The sequence below is a fragment of the Dipodomys spectabilis genome, unplaced genomic scaffold (genome assembly GCF_019054845.1).
Source record: "Dipodomys spectabilis isolate Male_0828 unplaced genomic scaffold, ASM1905484v1 ptg000197l, whole genome shotgun sequence".
In the NCBI taxonomy this organism is placed as follows: domain Eukaryota; kingdom Metazoa; phylum Chordata; class Mammalia; order Rodentia; family Heteromyidae; genus Dipodomys; species Dipodomys spectabilis.
This window is the reverse complement of record NW_024870874.1, coordinates 351,450-373,542: the sequence shown is the minus strand read 5'-3', so window position 1 is coordinate 373,542 and position 22,093 is coordinate 351,450. Positions and strand designations below refer to the sequence as shown.

Below are 22,093 nucleotides of genomic sequence, written 5' to 3'. Positions count from 1 at the left end.
AAATGACCTCTGCCCATACCCCCTGCCCCGGCCTGGTACCCCCTATTTTTATTAAACAATAGAGTGGGGAATGTAAGCATTATGCCCACCTTTTGTCCTCAGCCCCTACCTGCCCTGGCGTTCCCACCATACAGCTGACCACTCCCTCTCTCTGCCCAGACCCACCTGAATTCCCATCTACCTCTCTTCCTACCTCCGGGACTCTGCTGCTACCTAGATAGTGGAGGCCACCATGTGCTTTCTCTCTCCAGGAGAAATATGGCTCCTCTAATAAACCTTGCAATAATCTTTCTCCTGTGCCTGCCTGCCTCTGTGTGGCCCCTGGGATGGGTCTGACGGATCCTTTGTGTTATCTAATGAATGGGTTATGGTTTCTGCCTTATTCAGCAACATATATTAATTTTATAAAGGTAGATTGGGATGAATAAAATGTAACTGTTTTAAGATGTTATTCATTTCAGAGAACCTTTCACTCATATATATCTTTTTTAACTTAATGGATACCAAGGGCTAACTGCCAGTAGATGACTGTCTGCTCAATTACTAAGTTTTTAAACATTTAAAAAATACATCCATCTTAATCAACACTGGCTTAATTGATAAAAGAATTTAAAATACTTTATTTTAATTAATATTCTTGGGGGTAAACAATGTAATTTGGCATTGGTGATTCCTGACAGAAGACTTGCTGACTCACATTGCTCTCGTTAAAAGATATGTTGGTTAGCATAGAGCAAAGTTTGTTTTATGCTGAGAATTTTCAGTAAGAAACTTCAGAATGTAATTATCATCTTCCCTCTTGTCAAATACTATATGCTCTCTGCTCACAGATTTTATATTAATTAGTTGAGTATGCATTAAAGGAGTATATCAAACCTGTATGTTCTCTAAGCATTGACCAGAGTATGATCTTAGTAGGTCTTGCACATATAGTTTCACTATTTATCTTTTTTAGTGATGATGTGAGTAGCAAAATACAAGTTTATTTAACAGTCTTTTTTTATATCGAACTCAGCATTTTTCTTCCTTATTTTTTTTTATCTTGTTACATTTTTTTTTTCTGTCAAAGGGATAATCACAGTATACAGTTGTAAGGGAAGGGTGAGAAAATCTGTTTTAAGCTCCTCAAGGGAATTGTACTTAAAATTTTCAAGGACTATTGATCTATTTTAGCTTGATTTAAATTTTTATTAGGACCAGGCAGTGGTGGCTCATGCCTGTTACTTAAGAGGCTGAGATCTATGATTGCAGTTTAAAGCCAGCCAGGGCAGGAAAGTCTCCTGACACTCTTATTTCCAGTTAACCACCAGAAAACCAGAAGTGGCATTGTGGCTCAAAGTGGTAGAGTGCTAGCATTGAGCAAAAGAGCTCAAGGAGAGTGCCCAGGCCCTCAGTTCAAGCCCCATCATAGACAAATAAATAAATAAATAAATAAATAACATCTCAGCTACTCAGTAGGCTGAGATACTCCATTTCCAATAAGGTAGAAAGAAGCATGGCTGGAAGTGTGGGCAACAGCCTCAAACCAGAAAGCTTAATGATGTACCAGGACAGGAGTTCAAGCCCTGGGTACTAGCACAAAAAAAAAAAAGGGGGGGGGGAGAGATGAGAGAGAGAGAGAGAGAGAGAGAGAGAGAGAGAGACATAGACAGACAGAGGCAGAGACAGAGACAGAAAGAAAGGGACACAGACAGACAGACAGACACACAGACACACAGACACACATACAGATTAGACTTTACTCACACTTCTTAGGACAAGCCTATCCCTGTACTTAACACAGTGCAGGTACCAGTTCAATCAACAGGACTGTTAAATGGAACACCCCTCTTAAACTCTAGTATAAATTGTAAATAGAAGAACAAATACTGCAATATCTGAATGTTAATAAAATGTAGGAAATATACCTAATTCTAGATGGGTTAGTAAAAACAACAATTTGAGTTAGTAAAAAATCTAACAGAGGTCTACCAGCTATTCTGTCTTTTATTAGTGTCTCTACAAAAACCTGGCTGGTCATTGTTCTCCACAGTTACAATACAATGAAATGGGCCTGTGGATCCAGACAAACTTGTTTTTACTCCAGAATCCACAATTGCCAGGTATGAGAATTTGGACAATCCACTTTTAACTGGCCTTATTACAACTATATTGTGTAATTAACTTTCAAAGAATAGATTGATATTTTAGGGATGAAAATGAATTAATTTCCCTCTCTGAGGGGAAATTGATCACTTTAGGACTTGTAATTTCAGAACTGGAAATACCCCTTTTGTGTCTGATTTCCTTATTTTAAAGATAGAAACCTAGGGTTGGGGTGTGCTCAGTGGCAGATTGCTTGTCAATCAAGGCACTGGGCTTCAATTCCTGCACCAAAAGAAATCTAAAGGTGGAAAAATATACAAATCTAAAAAAGAAGTTAGAGGATTTGTATCAACAGTACTCTCAGTTAAAATCAGATGGGGAGTTCATTCTTTTCCTTTAAGTGAAATATGTCAAAACCCAAAACAACAATAACAGAACAAATGTAATGAGGAATAAAATTGAATTGGCTAGAATATACTTAGAATATGCTTAGAATCTACCTAGTGATATTCATTCCTTGAGTGTGGGCCTCAAAATGAGGAGACTTCAATACACCCAAGGTTACAAGCTGGTTGGAACTGTCTCTCATCCAACCACATAGCAGCTTTGTTAGCAGTTTATCTCCAAAGGAATGAAAGTTTAATTCTGCCTGAAGATGGAGGAACATAATGAAATCCACATTATATTTACTAAAAGGTGGCCACCCTTCCAAGGATTCCTACCTGCCTTACAGTGTGTATATATCCACACTTATGAATCAGACTCTGTTAGAAGGTCTATGGGGCAGGGAGGAGATCTGCGGCCCTAGGGATGATTTCCCTATGCATGAACCAAGTACAAGTACAAGAAGCTTCCCTAATGGCCAAAAGGGAAGGGTCAGGTAACTTCAGGTGCCAGTAGTGCAACATCATGCCAAACCTCCTAGGTTATTCTTTTTAAAAAATGTTTTTAATTGTAAAGGTGATGCACAGAGGGGTTACAGTTACATAAATCAGGTAATGAGTGTAAGGTCTGCCTTGGGCATGGCAGGCCCTGTGCAGACACCTCCAGATCTCTTGGCTGTTTCCACACAGTATCTGTTACCTAGGTAACTAGCACACCTGGAAGCAGTTTAACCCCCCTCCCCAGGTCACACCTCCCACCTGATCAAAGGTCCTGAGGTCACATCCAGATCCAATGTGGCCACATCTTTCCCCCACCTGGCCACACCTCTTCCTGTCCCTGGCCTACATAAGTCCTGGCCTGGGGGTGGATCTCCCCCCCTTTTGGCCACGCCTTTCCACCATGGGGATGGGGGGGGGGTGGAGGAGGCAGTTCTGTAAATAAGCTTCTTTTCCTACCTGAATAGTGGTTGGTGTCTTCATCAGTTACCTAATGGAAACTACCTACTTAATATACCGAACAATAAGTACATTTCCTTTTGAACAGTATCCCCCACCCCCTCCTTCTCTCCCAGGGTTTCCCCCTCCTGAGTCCCCTTCCCCTCTCCAAGCTGTAGTGTCTAGTGGGTGAGTTGGTTCGCCTTACATCCTACCATTTCTGCGCTTCCCCTCCTCAAATCAGAGAAGCTTACCTGCAAGACAAAGGGTACAGACATAACAATCCAGAAGAGACTGGCGAGAATAACCCAAAGAAGGGAAGGAGAAAAGGAAAATAAAACGCCTAGACCTCGAGCAGAATAATCAAGCAAAACCTGTTTCCCGTTCCTGAGGTTTGTTTCGGTAAGCATCATTTTATGGGGTCCTAGGCACCCAGCCACTGAGCCCCCGCCACGCTCTCCCAGCACCCTCCTCTGTTCTCCGGGCTGCTTCATTGACCTCGTCCGGGAGCGGGTATTGGTCTCTCACCGCCCGCGGGCTCGCGGGTGGAGCCCGGGTTACTCTTTAAGCCGACCCGCTCCCGCAGCCCAGAGGCTCCCGGGCTTCCCCATCCCTCCATCCCCCGCCTCCGGGCCGGCGTCAGCCTCTCCCCGCCCCTCGCGCCCGCCCGCCCGGGCCCCGCCCCGGCGCGCTCTGGTTGGTCCCCCCCACCGACATGATGAAACTCCTCGCCCGCGTTACAGGAGACCGGCGCATATAAGGAGCGGAGGCCGTCTCCCCGCGCTCCCACTCCGCCGCCTCGCCTTCCGCTCCGCGTGCTCGCCCGACTGTTTCCGGCCCAGGTAAGCCGGGCCCCTCCGCCCAGCGCCGCGGCCAGCGGTCGCGCCCCGGGGAGGGGCGGGGGGCGGCGGGCGGTGTGCCTTTCCCGGCCCGTCCCGCGTCGGGGTCGTCCCGGGCGCCGGGCGGATGCTGCGGCTCTGCGCGTCTCTAGGGCGTGGCGGGCCCCCGGAGAGGGTCGCGCACCTGGGAGCGCCGGGGCCAGAATAAACACAGGGTGACTTCCGCGCTGCCTCCAGCCGGCGGGAAGTGAGTGAGCCGCGGCCGCGGGGCCCTGGCCGGCCCCGGAGACCGCGAACGTGGTCCGTCCTGCTGTCTCCCGCGGTGATGGGGAAGCGCGGGAGGTGTCAGCAGCCTCGGGCCCCGGCTGCGGCCTGTGTGGGACGCACACGTGGCCGGCGTCCCGGCTGGTGTGGCCCGGCCCCGTGGGTGGCTTGGTTCTGGTTCTGGGAGAGGCCGGCTGGGCTTGGATCGCTTCCGGATCCCATTCCCGGTGCCTTTGCCTCGCTCTCCTGCCCGCTCGGCCCCTCCCCACGCGCGTCGGTCCCCTGCCAGCCTGGACGGAGACCCGGCGCTCCGGAGCACGCCCTGCCCAAAGATCGGAGACCGCCGCCAGAGCCAAGCAGCGCGAAACCATTAACACGCCTTGTCCTGCTGGTTACCCACCGGGCCGATTTCGGTTAATGTTACTGTTGTAAATGAATAAAGGGACAAGCTTGTCTTTTCCAGCTCAAGGTTGTCTTTTCCAGCTCCTGGCCTACAGTAGTATTTTCTTCCCCACTGCCCGCGGCCCTGGTTGACTAATTGGAAGCATTGTTAGTTCCGTGTCCCTTGAATGATGCCATTGCTGTTAGAATAATGAATAGTGAAGTAGGTCTTGAGCCCATCCACTGGTTGGTTACTGAGATCTTAAAAATGGGATATGGTGAAGTTTAACCCGGTGGTGCCTTGAAATGTTGCTGTCCAATTGAGTAGCTGCTGCAAGCCACATGTCATTACGTAAGTAAGTTGAGCCTTAGGTGGAGATGCCAGAAATACACCAGATATTGATGATTTGTAAAGCAGCTCATCAGTACTTTTTGACTATTGATTACATTGTTGAAATCACACCCTAGGTTTACAATTAATCTTATATTTTTAAATATTTAATGGGGCTATTGGCATACTTAAATTTACATCCATGGCTTTTGTTCCTATTGGACAGCACTGCTGTAGAAGTTTAGGCTGAAGGAATGGAAAATTACTGGGAACAGACAACACCGGACAGACAGCATCAAAGTGGGACCTTTTCCCCTCTTAGGAGACGAATCCAGTAAAAGTGACATTATAGTTTTGATTTGCTTCTTCCTGCTGGAAAAATGTGTGCTTCATAAACATTTATTTTTTCCCCTTCAGTAAAACTGGAATTCATTTAGCATTAAGATGACATCAGCAAATGGTCCCTGATGGCCACACCTAATTTTCAAAGCACTTTCTAAACCCACTTTTTAATTGGCATTGAGTCAAAGGTGGATTAGTAGGTACATCATTGAATTAGTAGTTACTTCAGTGAATTTTCCTCAAGTAAATCTTCTAGGCTACTTGACCGACTGCATGAGAGACCACAACGGACCTGTGATTATTTCATTTTCAAATTGGCTTGAGTCAAAACTACTTTTTTTGTTACTTTGATCTGGTCTTTCTAAACAGGTAACTGAAAGCTTTGATCGTTATGATACAAATGAAATTGAAGGATGCTCAAAGTGATGAATGTAATGTTGTTCTCTCTCTGTTTCTCTCTGTCTTTCGATGCATATATTTCTCCTTTAGGATGTTTATCCCAAATTATCTAGGCATTTGCAGCAGACACACATTTTGAACCAATACAGAAGTAGTTAATTTTTTAAGTTAGAGATATTTTGTTAAAATAACTTTTGAGCTGGCAGTTTCCAAATTAAACATGATTTTCTTCCACGGTTGATGATTTGAAATTGAGAATTCAGTTGACATTTGTAAGGATTATTTGCTTTCTGGCTTACAGGGGTGTGTAATGTGTTTTGTTTTCTTCTTTTTTATACTTTTCCCACCCTACTTTTCCCCCATATTGCTGTGTAAATTCTTATAACCAATGCAGCTTTGAAGCAGAAATATTTGAGAACATTTTTGTCACTTAGGATGTTTTGATATGAATATTTTGTATCTTCTGTTGAAGTATTTCGTTTGTGAGGGTATCTGATATCAGATACCTAATTCTATCTAGTTCTTTAGTCACATTTGTCTAGGTCACTGAAAGCTAGAAGTTATGAAGTGCTTATTAAAAGCTGCATGTCTTAACATTACAGTGAGCAGTATGTATGATCTGCTATTTTATCCTCCATCTTCTACCTACACTTACTACAGATAGAGGGCATTTAATTGTCAAGGAGACCTAAGAGGACACTGTCCAAATCTGGAGCATTATCTAGATCTTTGAGGAGTTTTTGAGATTTGGGGGCTAGAATAAGATGGGGCTAGAGTAGAACTAGCTTGCCCTGTGTGTGTCCTGGGAGTGAACGAATGTAGGATGAAGTGATAGGCTACGGAGTGCTACTAGCTGACAACCAAACTATAAGGTGAGAGAGATGCAGGCTTGTACTGCTAAGCTGCTGTATTTGGCTGGAGTAAAGGTCATCTGTCTTATTTGAATAGTGGGGAGTAAATTAAGTCATTTTCCACCAGTGTGTGTCTGCCAACCTAGTGGAAAACTGCTAGAGATAACATGGTTTATGTGCCAATGTTTGAAGTGGTTTATACAGGTTTCTGGAATAAAAGATTGGATACTGACTATTTGATTGGTCTGCTTTTCTCTCCACAGAGAGCTCCTAACTGTGTTGTACCATGTGTGGCATTTGGGCCCTCTTTGGCAGCGATGACTGCCTTTCTGTGCAGTGTCTGAGTGCTATGAGGATTGCACACAGGGGTCCGGATGCATTTCGTTTTGAGAATGTCAATGGTTACACCAACTGCTGCTTTGGATTCCACCGGTTGGCGGTAGTTGACCCTCTGTTTGGAATGCAGCCAATTCGATTGAGGAAGTATCCCTTTTTGTGGCTCTGTTACAATGGTGAAATCTACAACCACAGAAGGGTAAGCAAGATGAAACCAGAAGATGCCTTCATGGGATTAAACCTCAGAGCCAGTTGGCTAAAATAGTATTTCACATTTTGTGTAATTGAAAAAAAATTATTATTACTGGGGTTTGAACTCTAGTTCTGAAGCTTTTCAGGCAGGCACTCTAAATGCTGAGCCATGCCTCCAGCCCAGTTTTCTGCTGGTTCTTGTGGGTTTTTTTTGGTTGGTCGTGAGGCTTGAACCCTAGGCCTGGGCACTGTCCCTGACCTCTTCAGCTCAAGGCTAGCATTCTACCACTTGAGCCACAGTGCCACTTCTAGCTTTTTCGGTTTATGTGGTGCTGAGGAATCGAACCCAGGGCCTCATGCATGTGAGGCAAGCACTCTACCACTGAGCCACCTTCCCAGCCCTCTGCTGGTTATTTTTGAGATTGTGGGGGAAGAGGAGGGGGGTCTTGCTACCTGCCCAGGTGAGTAATCAGACACAGTCTGCCTAGCTTCCCATCATTGCTAGGATAGCAGGTGTGTTCCATTTCATCCGCTCTTATTAAGAAGTGTCTTTAACTTTTTCTGGTTGGGCTGTTCTTGAACTGTGTTCCTTCCAGCCTCATCTTCCTAAATAGCTAGGATTATGAGTATGAACTACCATTGCTCAACAAAGGTCCTTTCCTCCCTCTCTCTCTCCTTCTTTCCCTACCTCCCTCCCTCTCTGCCCCTCCCTCCCTTCCTTCTTTTCTATTTTGATTTTGACTCATAGATTTTTTTTTTCAAGGTGGTGCCTGGCTCTGTGGAAGGCACTTGACTTGCAGTGGTAAAGAAAAGACTTGGGACTCAATTCTAATGGAACATATTGTATTAGGGAACAGACAACAACCATGCTATCTTAGGCTTTCTTTTAGAACACATATTAAACTGATGAATTTGAAGATGCACTTTCAGGAACAGAGATCAGAGAAATGGTTCTGAAGAAGTGGCACTTGAACTGAAATCTAATGGACAGAGGCCACCTGGCGAGACTGAGAAGTGATATGATGGGCAAAGGGCACCTGGCAAGGCTGGGAAGAGCATTTCATGCAGAGGGCAGCCAGATGGGTAGAAGCTCTGTGGCAGGAAACAGCTCTGGGATTTGCAGACGGAAAGAGCAGATGGGTAGGACCATCTAACAGGACTTGCTAGTCATGGTCAAAAATTGGAATATTTTTCTAAGGGCAGCAACAATTGAGGATGTTTTGCAAGCATGGAATTAAGTAGTTGGCAGATGATTTTTTTAAAACTTTTTTTTTTTTTTTGCCAGTCATGGGGCTTAAACTCAGGGCCTAGGTGCTACCCCTGAGCTTCTTTTGCTCAAGGCTAGAGTTCTACTACATGAGCCACAGAACCACTTCCAGCTTTTTCTGCCTGTGTGGTACAGAGGAATCGAACCCAGGGCTTCATGCATGCTAGGCAAGCACTCCACCACTAAGCCACATTCCCAGCCCCAGATGATTGTTTTTAACGGAATGTTTATAATACACAGATATTGACTAATGGCACACTCCACAAAGGGTAGAATGGTAGTTAGAGTGAAGTACATTAAGACATTCAGCAGCATTAAAGTTGGGACAACTTTCTAATCAAATGAAACTTATTTTTTGGCTGAGAGTGGGTGAGTAGATGGAAATTCTGGTCCTTGGAGGACAAATTTGAGACATGTCTTCTAGTTCAGGGTTATTTGGTTTTGTTTTGTAACAGTTACAATTTATAATCTAAAAGTTATTTTTTGTTTGTTAACATCCTTCCTAACTTACGGTTTTTGAAAAAATTTCAAATGTCCAAAAAAAGCAAAAATTAAGTAATTATTAATACTTGCTTCATCTTTTCGACAACACACACATATACTTTTTCATGTGAATTATTTGGCAATGTGTTGCAGATACTATGACACTATCCTTCCAAATATGTAAGCAAGGTTTCTTCTGAGATTAAGGATACAGGTATATACCTGTAACCCCATCCCTGAGGCTGAGGTTTGTAGCCCTGAGCCCTGAGGATTGTAGGTTTGATTTCAGTCTAGGCTGTAAGTAAGATCCTGCCTCAAGACAACAAAAAGGACATTCTTATAGAAGCTTTAATGCTATTTTAAAGCCAAAGGCTGCATAATACCATCTACCAAGTGTCTAAAAGAATAGTTGTTGTTGTTTCACTTTTTTTTTCTTAAAATTTGTGTTTTCTTCCTTTGCGGTGAGGCAGATTTTTGTTAAGGGCCTCTTATATTGCAGGTCTAAATCAAATCAATATCATGTCTATGAGAACACTAGGTTGTACCAGGGTGATGTTAGCCTGGATTTTCTCTTAAATGAAATAGGATATACTTTTTTTTTTTTTTTTTTACTAGAAAGACATTATTACTTGCCTAGTTAAAAAGTTAAAAAACTTAAATATTATATAATAATGTCTAGGTGAGCCAAATACGTTATATTTACAAAGAACTTGTATAGTGTGCCAAGCATCTGAGTTTATGCCACTTGGGCAGCTAGAAACCCATCTAAGGAATAGGATATATTTTAGGTTTGTAGAAAGTATTTCCAGAGGGGCTGGGAACATGGCTCAGTGGTAGAGCGCTTGTCTTGCATGCCTGAGGCCCTGGGTTCGATTCCTCAACACCACATAAAGAAAAAAGTCGGAAGTGGCACTGTGGCTCAAGTGGTAGAGCGTTGGCCTTGAGCTGAAGAGCTGAGGGACAGCACCCAGGCCCAGAGTTCAGGCCCCACGACCCCCCCAAAAAAGAAAGTATTTCCAGAAACATAGCTTTAAAGCTCTACTCTGTGTGTGTGTGTATGTGTGTGTGTGTGTGTTAAAGCTCAAGTATTGTGTGTGTATGTGTGTGTGTGTGTACTGGGGATTGAACTCAAGGTGTTATGCCAAGGTCGCAGGACCCCCGCTAGAAGACTACTGAGAGTCAGACTCTACAGCTGTTTTATTTAAATGGGCTGCAGCTCGGGCCTCATCCTCCACTCTGACACAGTGAAGCCTAGGAGGAGAACCCCTAGGAGGAGAGCCCCGAGCTAAGGATTTGCAGGTCTTATAAAGGCACACAATCAACCAGGTGTTTGGATTACCACCATGGGTTGCTTTGCTATACAGAAACAAGCAGCAACTGGTCACTGCCTCAGGCTTTTACCTTTACTTTTGCTTGTTTTAGTTTTGTTTTTGTTTGGGGCTCTATTTGAGCCATGCATACAGTAGGGTATTTTGCTCATTAATTGGAGATAGTCTCACAGGCTTTTCTGCTGCCCGAGGGGTCTAAGAGTGGAGAGAGGTGGAATAAAGGCGAGGGGAGTGGTGAATATGAGGCTTTTACCTAAGGGTTGGCATTGGGAGTGTAACTTCAGGAAAGAAGGAATTGTCACGTGTGAATTGTTAACCAACAGGACTGCTCTACTCTGAATTAATTGTCTGCAGAGTTTGTGCCAAAGGGAAGGAATTGAAAGAAGGGGAGGTAGATTTGGGAAACTGGTTTTTGTTTCTATTAAATACTTCAGGTCATTTATTCTTCAGACCTTCAACCCAGAGGGAATCAGTGGAAGGTGTTAGTAAAAGAATCATCCTGCTATGTCTCAGAGCCAGGAGGAGTGACCAGCCAGTTACTGTAGAGGCTGCTAAAGCCAGTTCTGGTCACTTCTTTGAGTGCTTTCAGAGGATTCACACATTCTGGTATGAGCTGTATTGTAATGACGATTTACAGGTCACTTGTACAAATTTATTCACTTTTTGAAATTTAAAAAATAGGTTTTAAGATTTCTATCTTTTTTATTAACCTCTTCTGTCTCTAACTATATGAGTAAAAATACAAAAAAAGGAACAGGAGGATTTTTCAATCTCAACAGTGTGCTAGTGGTAGTGAAGAGCTTTGGAATTGGGAAGAACTTACTTTGCGTGTGAGACCTGATCATCTCTGCTGTTTTCTTTGGGGTCTGTTGTCTGATAAGGCTGTAGAGTGATTGTTTCATCAGTGAGCAGAACCACAGTGGAGTTGGAGTAGAGGTGGGACTGGATGTTGTAATCTACTCATAGAGACCAGCAGTTTGGTTTTGAGCCATGCTCTATTATTGGGATGGAATCACTAATCTGTTGAAGATCAGTGCCAAATACACTTGTCCTTGTGTTCTTTATTTTCTTAGGCAGGGCACTGAGGCTGAACTGGAAGAACCTCATTGATACCATGTTCCTCAACCAAAAGTTGACAGTTTCCTCAGACATGTTTTGGTGCCATGACAACTAGGCATACTGTTTTTTTCACTTAAATGTAATATACAGTCAGTCCTTCCTATCAGCAGGTTTTGCATCCATGTGTCTAACCAAATATGCGTGTAAAATATTTAGGAAAAATTATGACATTGAACATGTTACCGATTTGTAAATGTCATAATTCCCTACATAATATGATTGTTTATAAAACATGTTGAATGAGGTATTATAAATCTAGAGATTATTTAAACTGTGCAGGAGGATGTATGCAGATCAAAGGTTAAGTACTGTACATTTTGTAGTAAGGTATTTGGGTACTTGCAGGTTTTGCTGTCTATGGAGCATCCTGGAATCAGTACCCCTGCGGAACATGGGATGACTATGTAAACATATGTGCATTATGTACATAATATATGGATACTATTCATTTCCATCTCTTATTGTCTCACAGTACATGAACAGTGGTCACTGTAACCTATTCATCAGCATTTTTAAATTGTCACTAAATTGAAAATATAAGGAATCAGCCTTATTGTACAGAACTTGTAAATTAAAACAATCCATGTTTTTGTTTTTGTTTTTTTTATTTTGGGCCTGAACTCTGGGCCTGGGCTCTGTCCCTCAGCTCTTTAGCTCAAGGCTAGCGCTCTACCACTTGAGCCACAGTGCCACTTCTGGCTTTTTTCTTTTTGCTTATGTGGTGCTCAGGAATTGAACTCAGGGCCTCAGGCATGCAAGACAAGCGCTCTATCACTAAGCCACCTTCCCAGCCTCACAAACCATGCTTTGATGATATCATAAAATGATTTATAGAACACATACTGGATGGACTTGGCCATAAAAATATTAGTAAAAGCACAGCATCCTAATATTGTCATTTTGTTCTTTTTCCATAAGTTACAACAACATTTTGGATTTGAGTACCAGACCAATGTGGATGGTGAGATAATCCTTCATCTGTATAACAAAGGAGGAATTGAGCAAACAGTTGGTCTGTTGGATGGGGTGTTTGCATTCATTTTGCTGGACATCACAAATAAGAAAGTGTTCCTGGGCAGAGATACCTATGGAGTCAGACCTTTATTTAAAGCCATGACAGAAGATGGATTTCTGGCTGTTTGTTCAGAAGCTAAAGGTAATGGTAGAATTCTTCTGAGTGTTTATTATTGCCTTTCTTTTTTTGTGTGTTTTGAAAAGTGTGGGCAATCCAAAATTCTACTAGAGACTTGGGAAGTTGAAGATTTTTCTGGTCTTCAAAGAATATTGGGAGCTTGGCCCTTTCTTCTTAATTCTCTTTGCTTCCTGAACACCATTAGCTGAACAGGTTTCTGTGGCCATATTCTTCTGCCCTGATATAATTCCTTGCTTCAGGCCTAAGAATAGTAGGGCCAAGTTACCATGGGCTGAAATTTTAAAACTTTAAAAGATAATAAATAATTTCCTCCTTTCAAGTTGTTTATCTCAGCTTATTTTATCAGTGACAGAGAAACTGGTAAACACATTCTTAGTTGTGTTTTGACAATAAATGTGACAAAGACACCATCTTTTATCTTTTACCTCGATACCAATAATATCCCACATTTTGGTCTCTTTGCCATTCCTTAAATCTTTTTCAGTATTCAGATTTAGTATTGGCTTAGAAAGTCTAATGAGATCAGTGAAAGGGTCCTAGGTCACTAACTAGTTACAGTATGGGTATAATAGATAAACAGCTGGTCTGTTTTTAGGTATTTCTAGTGTGATCGAATAGCTAAGAGCTAGCTAGTATTACCTACGAGTTACCTGAAGTACTATTAGACAAATCTGGCAAAGGGATCACAAAGGAAAAGTAAACTCCCACTTCCACTGAGTCTCTTGTCTCCTTTGACGTGTCTCCTAGAGACCTAATCATGGTCACACGATACAGAACTATAATCTCATCTTCAATTTACTCTCTGAAGTTGCTTGATTGTTCTTGTCTATACTTTTAACAGTTCCCTTTTCCAAACCGAATGCTATCATCTACAGTTATAGTTTTCCATTTTAAATCTTTTTTAAAAATCTGATTATGTTACTTATCATAAACCTTTTAATTACCCTTAGCCCTGGCCAGGGGTGTGTAATGTACTTCATCTGACAGATAGAGTGAACATCTGGGTCCGTAGTCTTTTATTTAAATGCCATGCAAATTACTGGGATTAATCATAATGAGTGAAGCTAGGCTGTTATTATTTACAATGAAACATTGACTTCTGTGTCAAAGATCATAATAGTTGTTAGGTTGGTTATTTCTAAAGTTCCTGGGAAAATTTAAATCATACAGATTAATTCATACATGGTGTGAAACAACTATTAAATATCTTAAATTAGGAGTACCTTGTGGTGGATCATTTTGCTGGTTAAAGAATTTGCCAGACTTCAGTGATGAAAAAGAAATGATTGCCCGGATATCATAAAATTAGCATTTAAATTAATCTCTTCATAGATACGTCTTTTCTTTTTTGTATTTACTTTATTATAGAGAATAGACTTTATCGATCAGAAATTTCAAGTAGGGAAAAGGATTTGAGCACTAGAGATTTTAATAAAGCTGACAGGACAGTCCACTAGGTGAGAGACAGTCTTTTCAAAAAATGGTGCTGTTAACTACCGCACATGGCAGAAAGTAAAGTCTGGACCTCAGACCACATCTACAAATAACCTCAAATACATCAAGAATCATTTTCCAGTTGTTTTCAGTTATGCCTTTGTGCTGTTTATTTCCATGCCATCATTTTTATCTCTCTAGAAAGTAGATGGGACAGCTTTGGGAATTTTTTCCCCTCTTAATTTGTTTACAATATAGACATGCATTTGTATTAAAAGAGGAAGATGGACATGTAGAGGATATTAACTAATCATGAAAGTTACTGTGAGGTTCTATCTTACTTGAATAAAGTTTTTTTTTTTTTAATTTGTAGGTCTTGTTACCTTGAAGCATTCCACAACTCCCTTTTTAAAAGTGGACCCTTTTCCTCCGGGACACTATGAAGTTTTGGATTTAAAGCCAAATGGCAAAGTTGCATCTGTAGAAATGGTTAAATATCACCACTGTAGAGACGAACCTTCACATGTCATCTATGACAGTGTGGAAAAACTCTTCCCAGGTAAGAAGTGCCCACCTGTCCCATGGTGAGACCTGTTTCCTATTTGATTTGATGAGGACGCATTGGATTTTGCAGACTCCACTCTTGGGTGATGGCCATCATGGATATGGGTGATTGAGTACCTCATTTCAATAACGAATTCAACCTGAGCTTGTCTGGTTTTATTTGTCATGCTTGTAGGTTTTGAGTTAGAGACTGTGAAGAACAACCTGCGGATCCTTTTTAACAATGCTATTAAGAAGCGTTTGATGACAGACAGGAGGATTGGTTGCCTTTTATCAGGTGAGATCAGTTAAAAAAAAATTTAGGACATGATTAGATGAAATGATTTGTAGCTATCACTGAGGTTTTGATTCAGTAATTTATCACATGATTAAACCTTTCCTTTATTATAGAATGTCCAAGTTTTTCAAAGTTATATGTCATACCCAGAGTAATACTGCAGCTTAAGCTAATAGCTTTATTAGTGTTGATAAAAATAGTTTGGGACATGGGGAGTCACATAGGAGTAAGGACATCAACTTGAAAGGAACTGGGCAAGGCAAGGTTTACTTCTGCAGAAGTAAAACTCACCAGCCCAAACTCTGGCAAGCAAACACAATTTTAGCCCTAACCCAGCAGGCTGAGCAGACTGGCTTAATTAAAGTGTGGCAGGAAAAGGATATAACTAAAATGTAATTAACAAGGACCAAGTTGGCCGGCCAAAGCAAGAACTTTTTAGAAGATCAATTCTCACAAGATTAACAGGAAGCACACTACTTTGATAGAAAAGACACTTCACCCACAGTGTAAAAGCTAGTTAGTACACATTCTTTAGAACCCTATATACTGATGATGAGATTGATGTAGTAATAAGTCCCTTCCTTCATACTTTCCTGTTTTCCCCTCCCATTTGTTTTTTTTAAACCAATAGAGTAACTTTTATTGTAGCTTCCAGTAAGAATATATTTTATCATATTAAAAATTGATTTCAGCTTATAAGCTGGAAGATCTGATGTGTTAAGAGTGTAATGGGGATGTGAATCATTTCTCTTCTGGTCTAATGAAGACATATAACCTGTGCACTTGCTCTCTTGTCTGTAGGGGGCTTGGACTCCAGCTTGGTGGCTGCCACCTTACTGAAGCAACTAAAAGAGACCCAAATACAGTATCCTCTCCAGACATTTGCTATTGGCATGGAAGACAGTCCTGACTTACTGGCTGCTAGGAAGGTAAGGCGCTGAAAGTTCCTGTTCAGTTTATCTACTGTGTTCTGGATACTTTTGTCTACTAGAGCTATACTGTCCTCACAAAGACATGGATAACAGTTCTGTCCTTCTGAATATTAGAACTTGTAGGTTTTGGAGCCTGATGGCTGGTTTAAATCCTGGTTCTACTGTGCATATCCTTGTTTCTTTATGGGGAGTAATGATGTATAGGATGGAGTAGTTTTGATATAAACAGAGAATTCATAGAAAATATGTAGCATACCTAGCATATAGTTAAGTACTTTTTGAATATGAACTGTAATTGGTTTTTGTTCTTTAGAGCACTGTGTTTAGAATGGTAGACTGAGCAGACCTTGTATACATATTCAGTGCATAGATCTAGTTCTAGCTCTAGAACTTAGGCTGGGTAAGAAATGACGAAAGAGCAATGCAAGTTGATGGTTGCTAGAAGAACCCAATATAGTCAAAGCACAAGAGGAGAACCAGTCCATGTGGGAATAGCATCCTGAATGAAGAACTGAGTGTTTCAAGAGAGCCCAAAAGAAACATTCTATGTTTTAGTGGGAACTTGTTGGACTGGGGAGAGATGAGGAAGGTTAGCTAAAATAGGGAGGGTGGGACACTAATTGGGAGCTTCTTGACTTATAGGTTGTAGTCTCGGAATGGAAAGAGCTGATGGGAGATTGGCTTTTTGTGGTTAAGTAGGAACAGAGAGGGTAGCCACCATGGGGTACATAGCAAGGTTGTGGTCCGGAGTTGTTTCTTCTTACTGTGGTTGTTGGGTAATTATTTCCTCTGTTTTATCTTGTTTGTTTTTTTTGCTCTTGTTTAATTCTTAATTCTGTGTGAGCTACTAACTTGTGTCACTTATTTAGATAATAAGCATATGGATTGTTTTTTGTATAATTAGGTGGCAAATCATATTGGAAGTGAGCATCATGAAGTCCTCTTTAACTCCGAGGAAGGCATTCAGGCCTTGGATGAAGTCATATTTTCCTTGGAAACTTATGACATTACAACAATTCGAGCATCTGTAGGTAAGGTATTTTTGGATGTTCAAGGAGTTTTCATGCTGAAAATACTTTATGGGAGGTGGTTGGCATCCAAGAGCACACTCAAGAGGGAGAGACCACATAGTAAACGCAGAAGCAAAAGAATAGAAGGGCTGTTTCATAGCAATTCAGTCTCAAGAAGCTACACCTTCTTGTCTTCTAAGGTCCCACTAGGCATTACTTCCTAGATCCCACCGCCTCCCACATCACACTGCAGAGCAAGCCTTAACAACAGAATCCTAACAATGAGAATCCTAACACTGCTAAAACTCCTTTGGTGATGGAGGCCAGTGTGCAAGGCCTGGTTTTCAAGTAATTGAATCATTGTTCAATACAGTGTTAGGCTAAAAAACATTAGAGTTTTGAAAACTGCACAAAATTGTGGAATGGTTTCTGGACTATTACTGTAACTTTTGACTAAGTACATGAACATAAATACAAACACATGCACACGTACATGGCTTGTTAAGGATTAAGGTTGTTATTTTGGAAACTGTTGATGTAAGTTTTAATGTGGCAATGTGGGAATAAAATGGCTCTTTCTGAAATGTGAATAAAAGGCACTTCTATTTAGATGGAGGGTTATATTATGTTGACATTAGCAGTAATTAATGTCTCTTATATTTAAGGTATGTATTTGATTTCCAAGTACATTCGGAAGAACACAGATACTGTGGTGGTCTTCTCTGGAGAAGGGTCAGATGAACTTACACAGGGCTACATATATTTCCATAAGGTAAGCACTTTGAAAAGGGAGTGGATATTCATGCTAGATAAAGAGAAGTCTGAATTACTGTTTTCTACGTCTGTCCTTTCTATGTCTTGTGATTAGCTTGTGAGTTTGTATCCATTCTTCAGTTAAGCATGATAATCATCTTTTTGTTTCTTAGTCCTTCTGATATGATGGCTGCTTCCCAAGGCTGCCCTTTTATTTGTTCTCACACTAACAATTTGAGAAGGGGGGGATACCTGTTTTATAATGCATTGCCTGCCTCTGTCCAGTCATCTACTCCTAACCTTGTTGAGCTTTCTATCTTGGCTGTCTTCTGTACTAGAAAATATGTAAAGAGAAATGAAAGCCGTTTTATGTGCCAGAAGCAAAGCTGTTGATTAGCTTTTTGTTTGTAAAATAGGCTCCTTCTCCTGAGAAGGCTGAGGAGGAGAGCGAGAGGCTTCTAAAAGAACTCTATTTGTTTGACGTTCTCCGTGCAGACCGAACTACTGCTGCCCATGGGTAGGTCCATATCTTCACATACGGTTTTATTTTTTAAGCTACTCAGAAGGTGGAGATAGTCATACACAGTCAAGACCAGCACAAGCAAAAACACATGTATCCTATCCAGTACCAAACCAAAAATGAGAACATGAGTAACCCAGGTTATTTTTCTTTTCAATTGGCTATATGTTGCAGAGGATGACATTATAGAGAGAAAATAAAGCTTGGCTCTTAGCCATGGTCTAAGTATTGCATGGTAATGGGAAAATGCTTTCTTAGGTTATTTCAGATAGATTTTTTATCTTTAAAGTATTATGGCATTCTACCACATCTGAGTCACCCAGAGAAGGCTGTTGCTGCTATTTTTAAGTCCTTAAGAAAAGCAAAGGTCAAAATGGAGCTGTGGCTCAAGTGGTAGAATGCCCAGGCCTTGAGTTCGAGCCCCGGGACTGGCACACACACACACAAAAAGCCATCGTAGAAAAAGAAAACAAAAGATCCCTGTACTTTTGAACTGAAAATGCTGCCATTTCATTGTACTTATAAACTGAAAATGCTTACTCTTTACACTGTTCTAGGCAAGGTACATTCTTTTTTTTTCTTTTTTAATTTTATTGTCAAGGTGATGTACAGAGGGTTACAGTTACATAAGTAAGGTATTGTCAAGGTGATGTACAGAGGGTTATAGTTACAAAAGTAAGGTAGTGAGTACATTTCTTGTTAAATGTGTTACCCATGCATTCTTCTTTTTGTGTGTGTCAGTCCTAAAGCTTAACCTCAGGGTCTGGGCTTTGTACCTGAGCTTTTTTTTCTCAAGGCTAGTATTCTACCACTTGAGACACAGCTCTAGTTCTGGCTTTCTGGTGGGGTTAAAAGTCAAATGGACTTTCCTGTCCAAGATGGCTTTGAACTTTGATCCTCAGATCTCAGCCTTCTGAATAGCTAAGGATTAGAGATGTCAACAACCAGCTCCCTGCAGGGTGCATTCTAAATGACTAGTTTACTCATGATTCTTAGCTTTTCTGTTTTCTGAGGTTCACATTTAAATAAGTGTTCAGGGAAAAAACAAAGGGGGGACTAGTCTTAAATGGGCAGTTTCATTCTCAAGGTGATAGATTTACTTTGAAGATTTCTGGGGGCAGTCATTACTGGGAGTTATAAAATGACTAATGTTGACATTGCTCAGTTTGGTTGATTACAGGAAGGTCTATTCCATCACCTAACCTGACAGATGCTAAATAAGTGTTCATTTTGATTTAGATCTTTTATTTTCCCTTTCAGCCTTGAACTAAGAGTCCCATTTCTGGATCATCGATTTTCTTCTTATTACTTGTCTTTACCACCGGAAATGAGAATTCCCAAAGTAGGTAAATCAATTCCAGATAAAAACTGCCCATTGCATTCAGGTTCTATTAGTGACTTTTATTGGTGCTCTGTTTGTTTTCACGCCAGAATGGGATTGAGAAACATCTCTTGAGAGAGACGTTTGAGGACTCCAACCTGCTACCTAAAGAGATTCTCTGGCGACCAAAGGAAGCATTCAGTGATGGAATAACCTCAGTCAAGAACTCCTGGTTCAAGATTTTACAGGATTACATTGAGCACGAGGTATTATGTGTTTACAATCATTATATCTTACAGAGCAGGATAGAGCTGCAATCTCAGTTACTCATTTTGTATTTAGTTTGAATGCTTTGTGGTAAAAGGAGAGACCCACAGTCCCCATAAACCATCTTTTTTAAAAGAATTATATGAGTTAAGTAGCACCAAGGATTATAAATTAGTATCTAGAATCAAGAGAGAGAAAGGAGAGAAATACTAATCATCACTGACGATTTAGCACAGTTTTAGGGTACCTGCCAAATGACAGATATTTAAGGTATAAACTAATTAAACACCCCAAATACTACAAATAAGTGCATGAGTATTTAAATTCCTGTAGCTATGCATATTGTTATGGTAGCATTTTCTAGGTGTTAGAGGACTCAAGGGGTCTTGTATAATTTATTGTCATGCTTTTCTTACTTCATTTTGATTTGTGGTACCAGATCAAATACTACATCAAATAGAACATTGGTTTGTTCTGCTCTTATTTTTATAGGTTGATGATACAATGATGGCAGCAGCTGCCCAGAAGTTTCCCTTCAATACTCCAAAGACTAAAGAAGGCTATTACTACCGTCAGATCTTTGAACGCCACTATCCAGGCCGGGCTGATTGGCTGACCCATTACTGGATGCCCAAGTGGATCAATGCTACGGATCCTTCCGCCCGAACTCTGACCCATTACAAGTCAGATGCCAAAGCTTAAGTGCTCTCTGAGCAATTGGGCAGAAGGAAATGCTCCTTTTGGCAACGGGGGGACAAAAACAGGACAAGGAGGCTCAATCACTTGGGCAGGGAGAAGAATAAAAATACTACACCTAAAATTTTGCTCTAATTGTTTATATTAATACAGTCTCATCATCCTAGGTAATTACATAGAGTGAGCTTTTTTTTTCTTTCTGTATTGTCACAATCACGAGGATTATGAGCTAAGCCAAGGGGAATATTTATATGCATTCACAGTACTCACCTTGCAGAGTTGCTTTGGAAAACAGCTGGGCCTCAGCTGTACACATGGCCACTCACACATGGTCTTCTCCCAGGCCTTGCCTCACCCATCTCCGTTTGGTCCTTCCATGACTTCCTGTCTTTCTTCTGCTGACTTCCCAACAGATGACTCTGGATGTGTTTGTCCTTGATAGAAGTTCATCATATCAGTTTTATAGGAGCCAGTGTCACTTCTGGAGACTTGTTCTAGAGCTGGAGTTATTAGGGTTGTTTTTTTTTAATCATTGGTATTGTAGGCTTTACAGAAGATTTTCATTTGAATGCTAAGTGTCTATTTTAGGATAATAAAATATATAAAAAGTGAATTTACTATTACACATGTATTACATGTGAACATAAGAATGCTTGAGGAGAAAAGTGATGAGGCCAGGAATTTCGGTTAATGGGAACATGAATTAAGGCTAGCTTTAGGTTTTTACCTACAGTTTATAAATGTCTCCAAGAAATTGAAGGAATATCATGAATATTGGATGACTTAATGATGCTCTTGTATTTGTAGATGTTTGAATTGTTTATTGTATTTGTTGATGTTTGAATTGTTTAAACCTAGCATGATTTGACTCTACACATTTTCTGGTAAGGAAAGCCTCCCATAACTAGCCAGAGTGGGATTAAGAATGCTTTGGAAATTTGATAAGCTTGTGTACATTGTAAAATAGTACATGGAATATGATCTGCCAGTTTTTAGGGTATGGAGTTAGGCTTTGGATTTTTAACTTAGTGATTGATAAGGTATAGCATATTGAGATACCACCTAGGAGTTTAATAGTAAAGATAATTAAACTAATTTTGTATTAGCAAACCTGTGTTAGGCATTGTCTCCATGATAAATAGCTGAGAAAAAGGCTATTGGAGGAAAGAATTGTTTTGGCTTCGATTTTCAGAGGCTACTGTCTATGGTCTGCGCAGGCTCTGTGGTTTCTGGGCTGATAGGGAGGCAGAATGTGATGATGAGGGTGTAGTAAAACTGACATACTCTTCTCTTGGCAGAGGAAGCAGAGAGGACAAGGAGGAGGCCTGACAGGATGAGGAAGGAACGTGAGATGAGATAGAGCCCCAGAGTACATGCTCTCAGTAATCCACTCCCCCCAACCAGGCCCTGCTTCAGAGTTTCTCCCCGGAACACCATCACATTGTGAACTTGTCAGTGGGTCCATGCATTAAGTCAGGCCTGATGCAGGCACCTCTTATCGGAGCCGCCATCTGGGGAGTTGAGCCTTCAATACTTGAGCCTTGTGGGAGACACTTTGCAGCCAAAACATATAAAACCAGAGTTCCTTATAATGGCTGCAAACACAAGATTCATATAAGGTTCTTGATGT

At 41.1% G+C, this 22,093-nt stretch overlaps 1 protein-coding gene across 1 annotated transcript; it reads left to right on the top strand.

Moving 5' to 3' along the window:
• The first annotated feature begins 4,133 nt into the window (after positions 1-4,133).
• On the top strand, positions 4,134-20,637 carry Asns (asparagine synthetase (glutamine-hydrolyzing)). Its single transcript, XM_042695984.1, has 12 exons — positions 4,134-4,246; positions 7,075-7,346; positions 12,455-12,692; positions 14,497-14,682; positions 14,863-14,964; positions 15,766-15,893; positions 16,801-16,927; positions 17,572-17,678; positions 18,076-18,176; positions 19,440-19,521; positions 19,611-19,766; positions 20,260-20,637. Exons 2-12 carry the CDS (start codon positions 7,098-7,100, stop codon positions 20,467-20,469), a joined length of 1,686 nt encoding a protein of 561 aa, XP_042551918.1. The 5' UTR covers positions 4,134-4,246; positions 7,075-7,097; the 3' UTR covers positions 20,470-20,637.
• Positions 20,638-22,093: the final 1,456 nt, after the last annotated feature.

Excerpts from the sequence above, each read along its gene's own strand:
- Asns (XM_042695984.1), top strand. The coding sequence starts at position 7,098 with ATGTGTGGCATTTGGGCCCTCTTTGGCAGCGATGACTGCCTTTCTGTG. Across the intron at positions 19,522-19,610 it reads CGGAAATGAGAATTCCCAAA|AATGGGATTGAGAAACATCT; the intron begins GTAGGTAAATCA and ends TTTTCACGCCAG. Across the intron at positions 19,767-20,259 it reads AGGATTACATTGAGCACGAG|GTTGATGATACAATGATGGC; the intron begins GTATTATGTGTT and ends TTATTTTTATAG.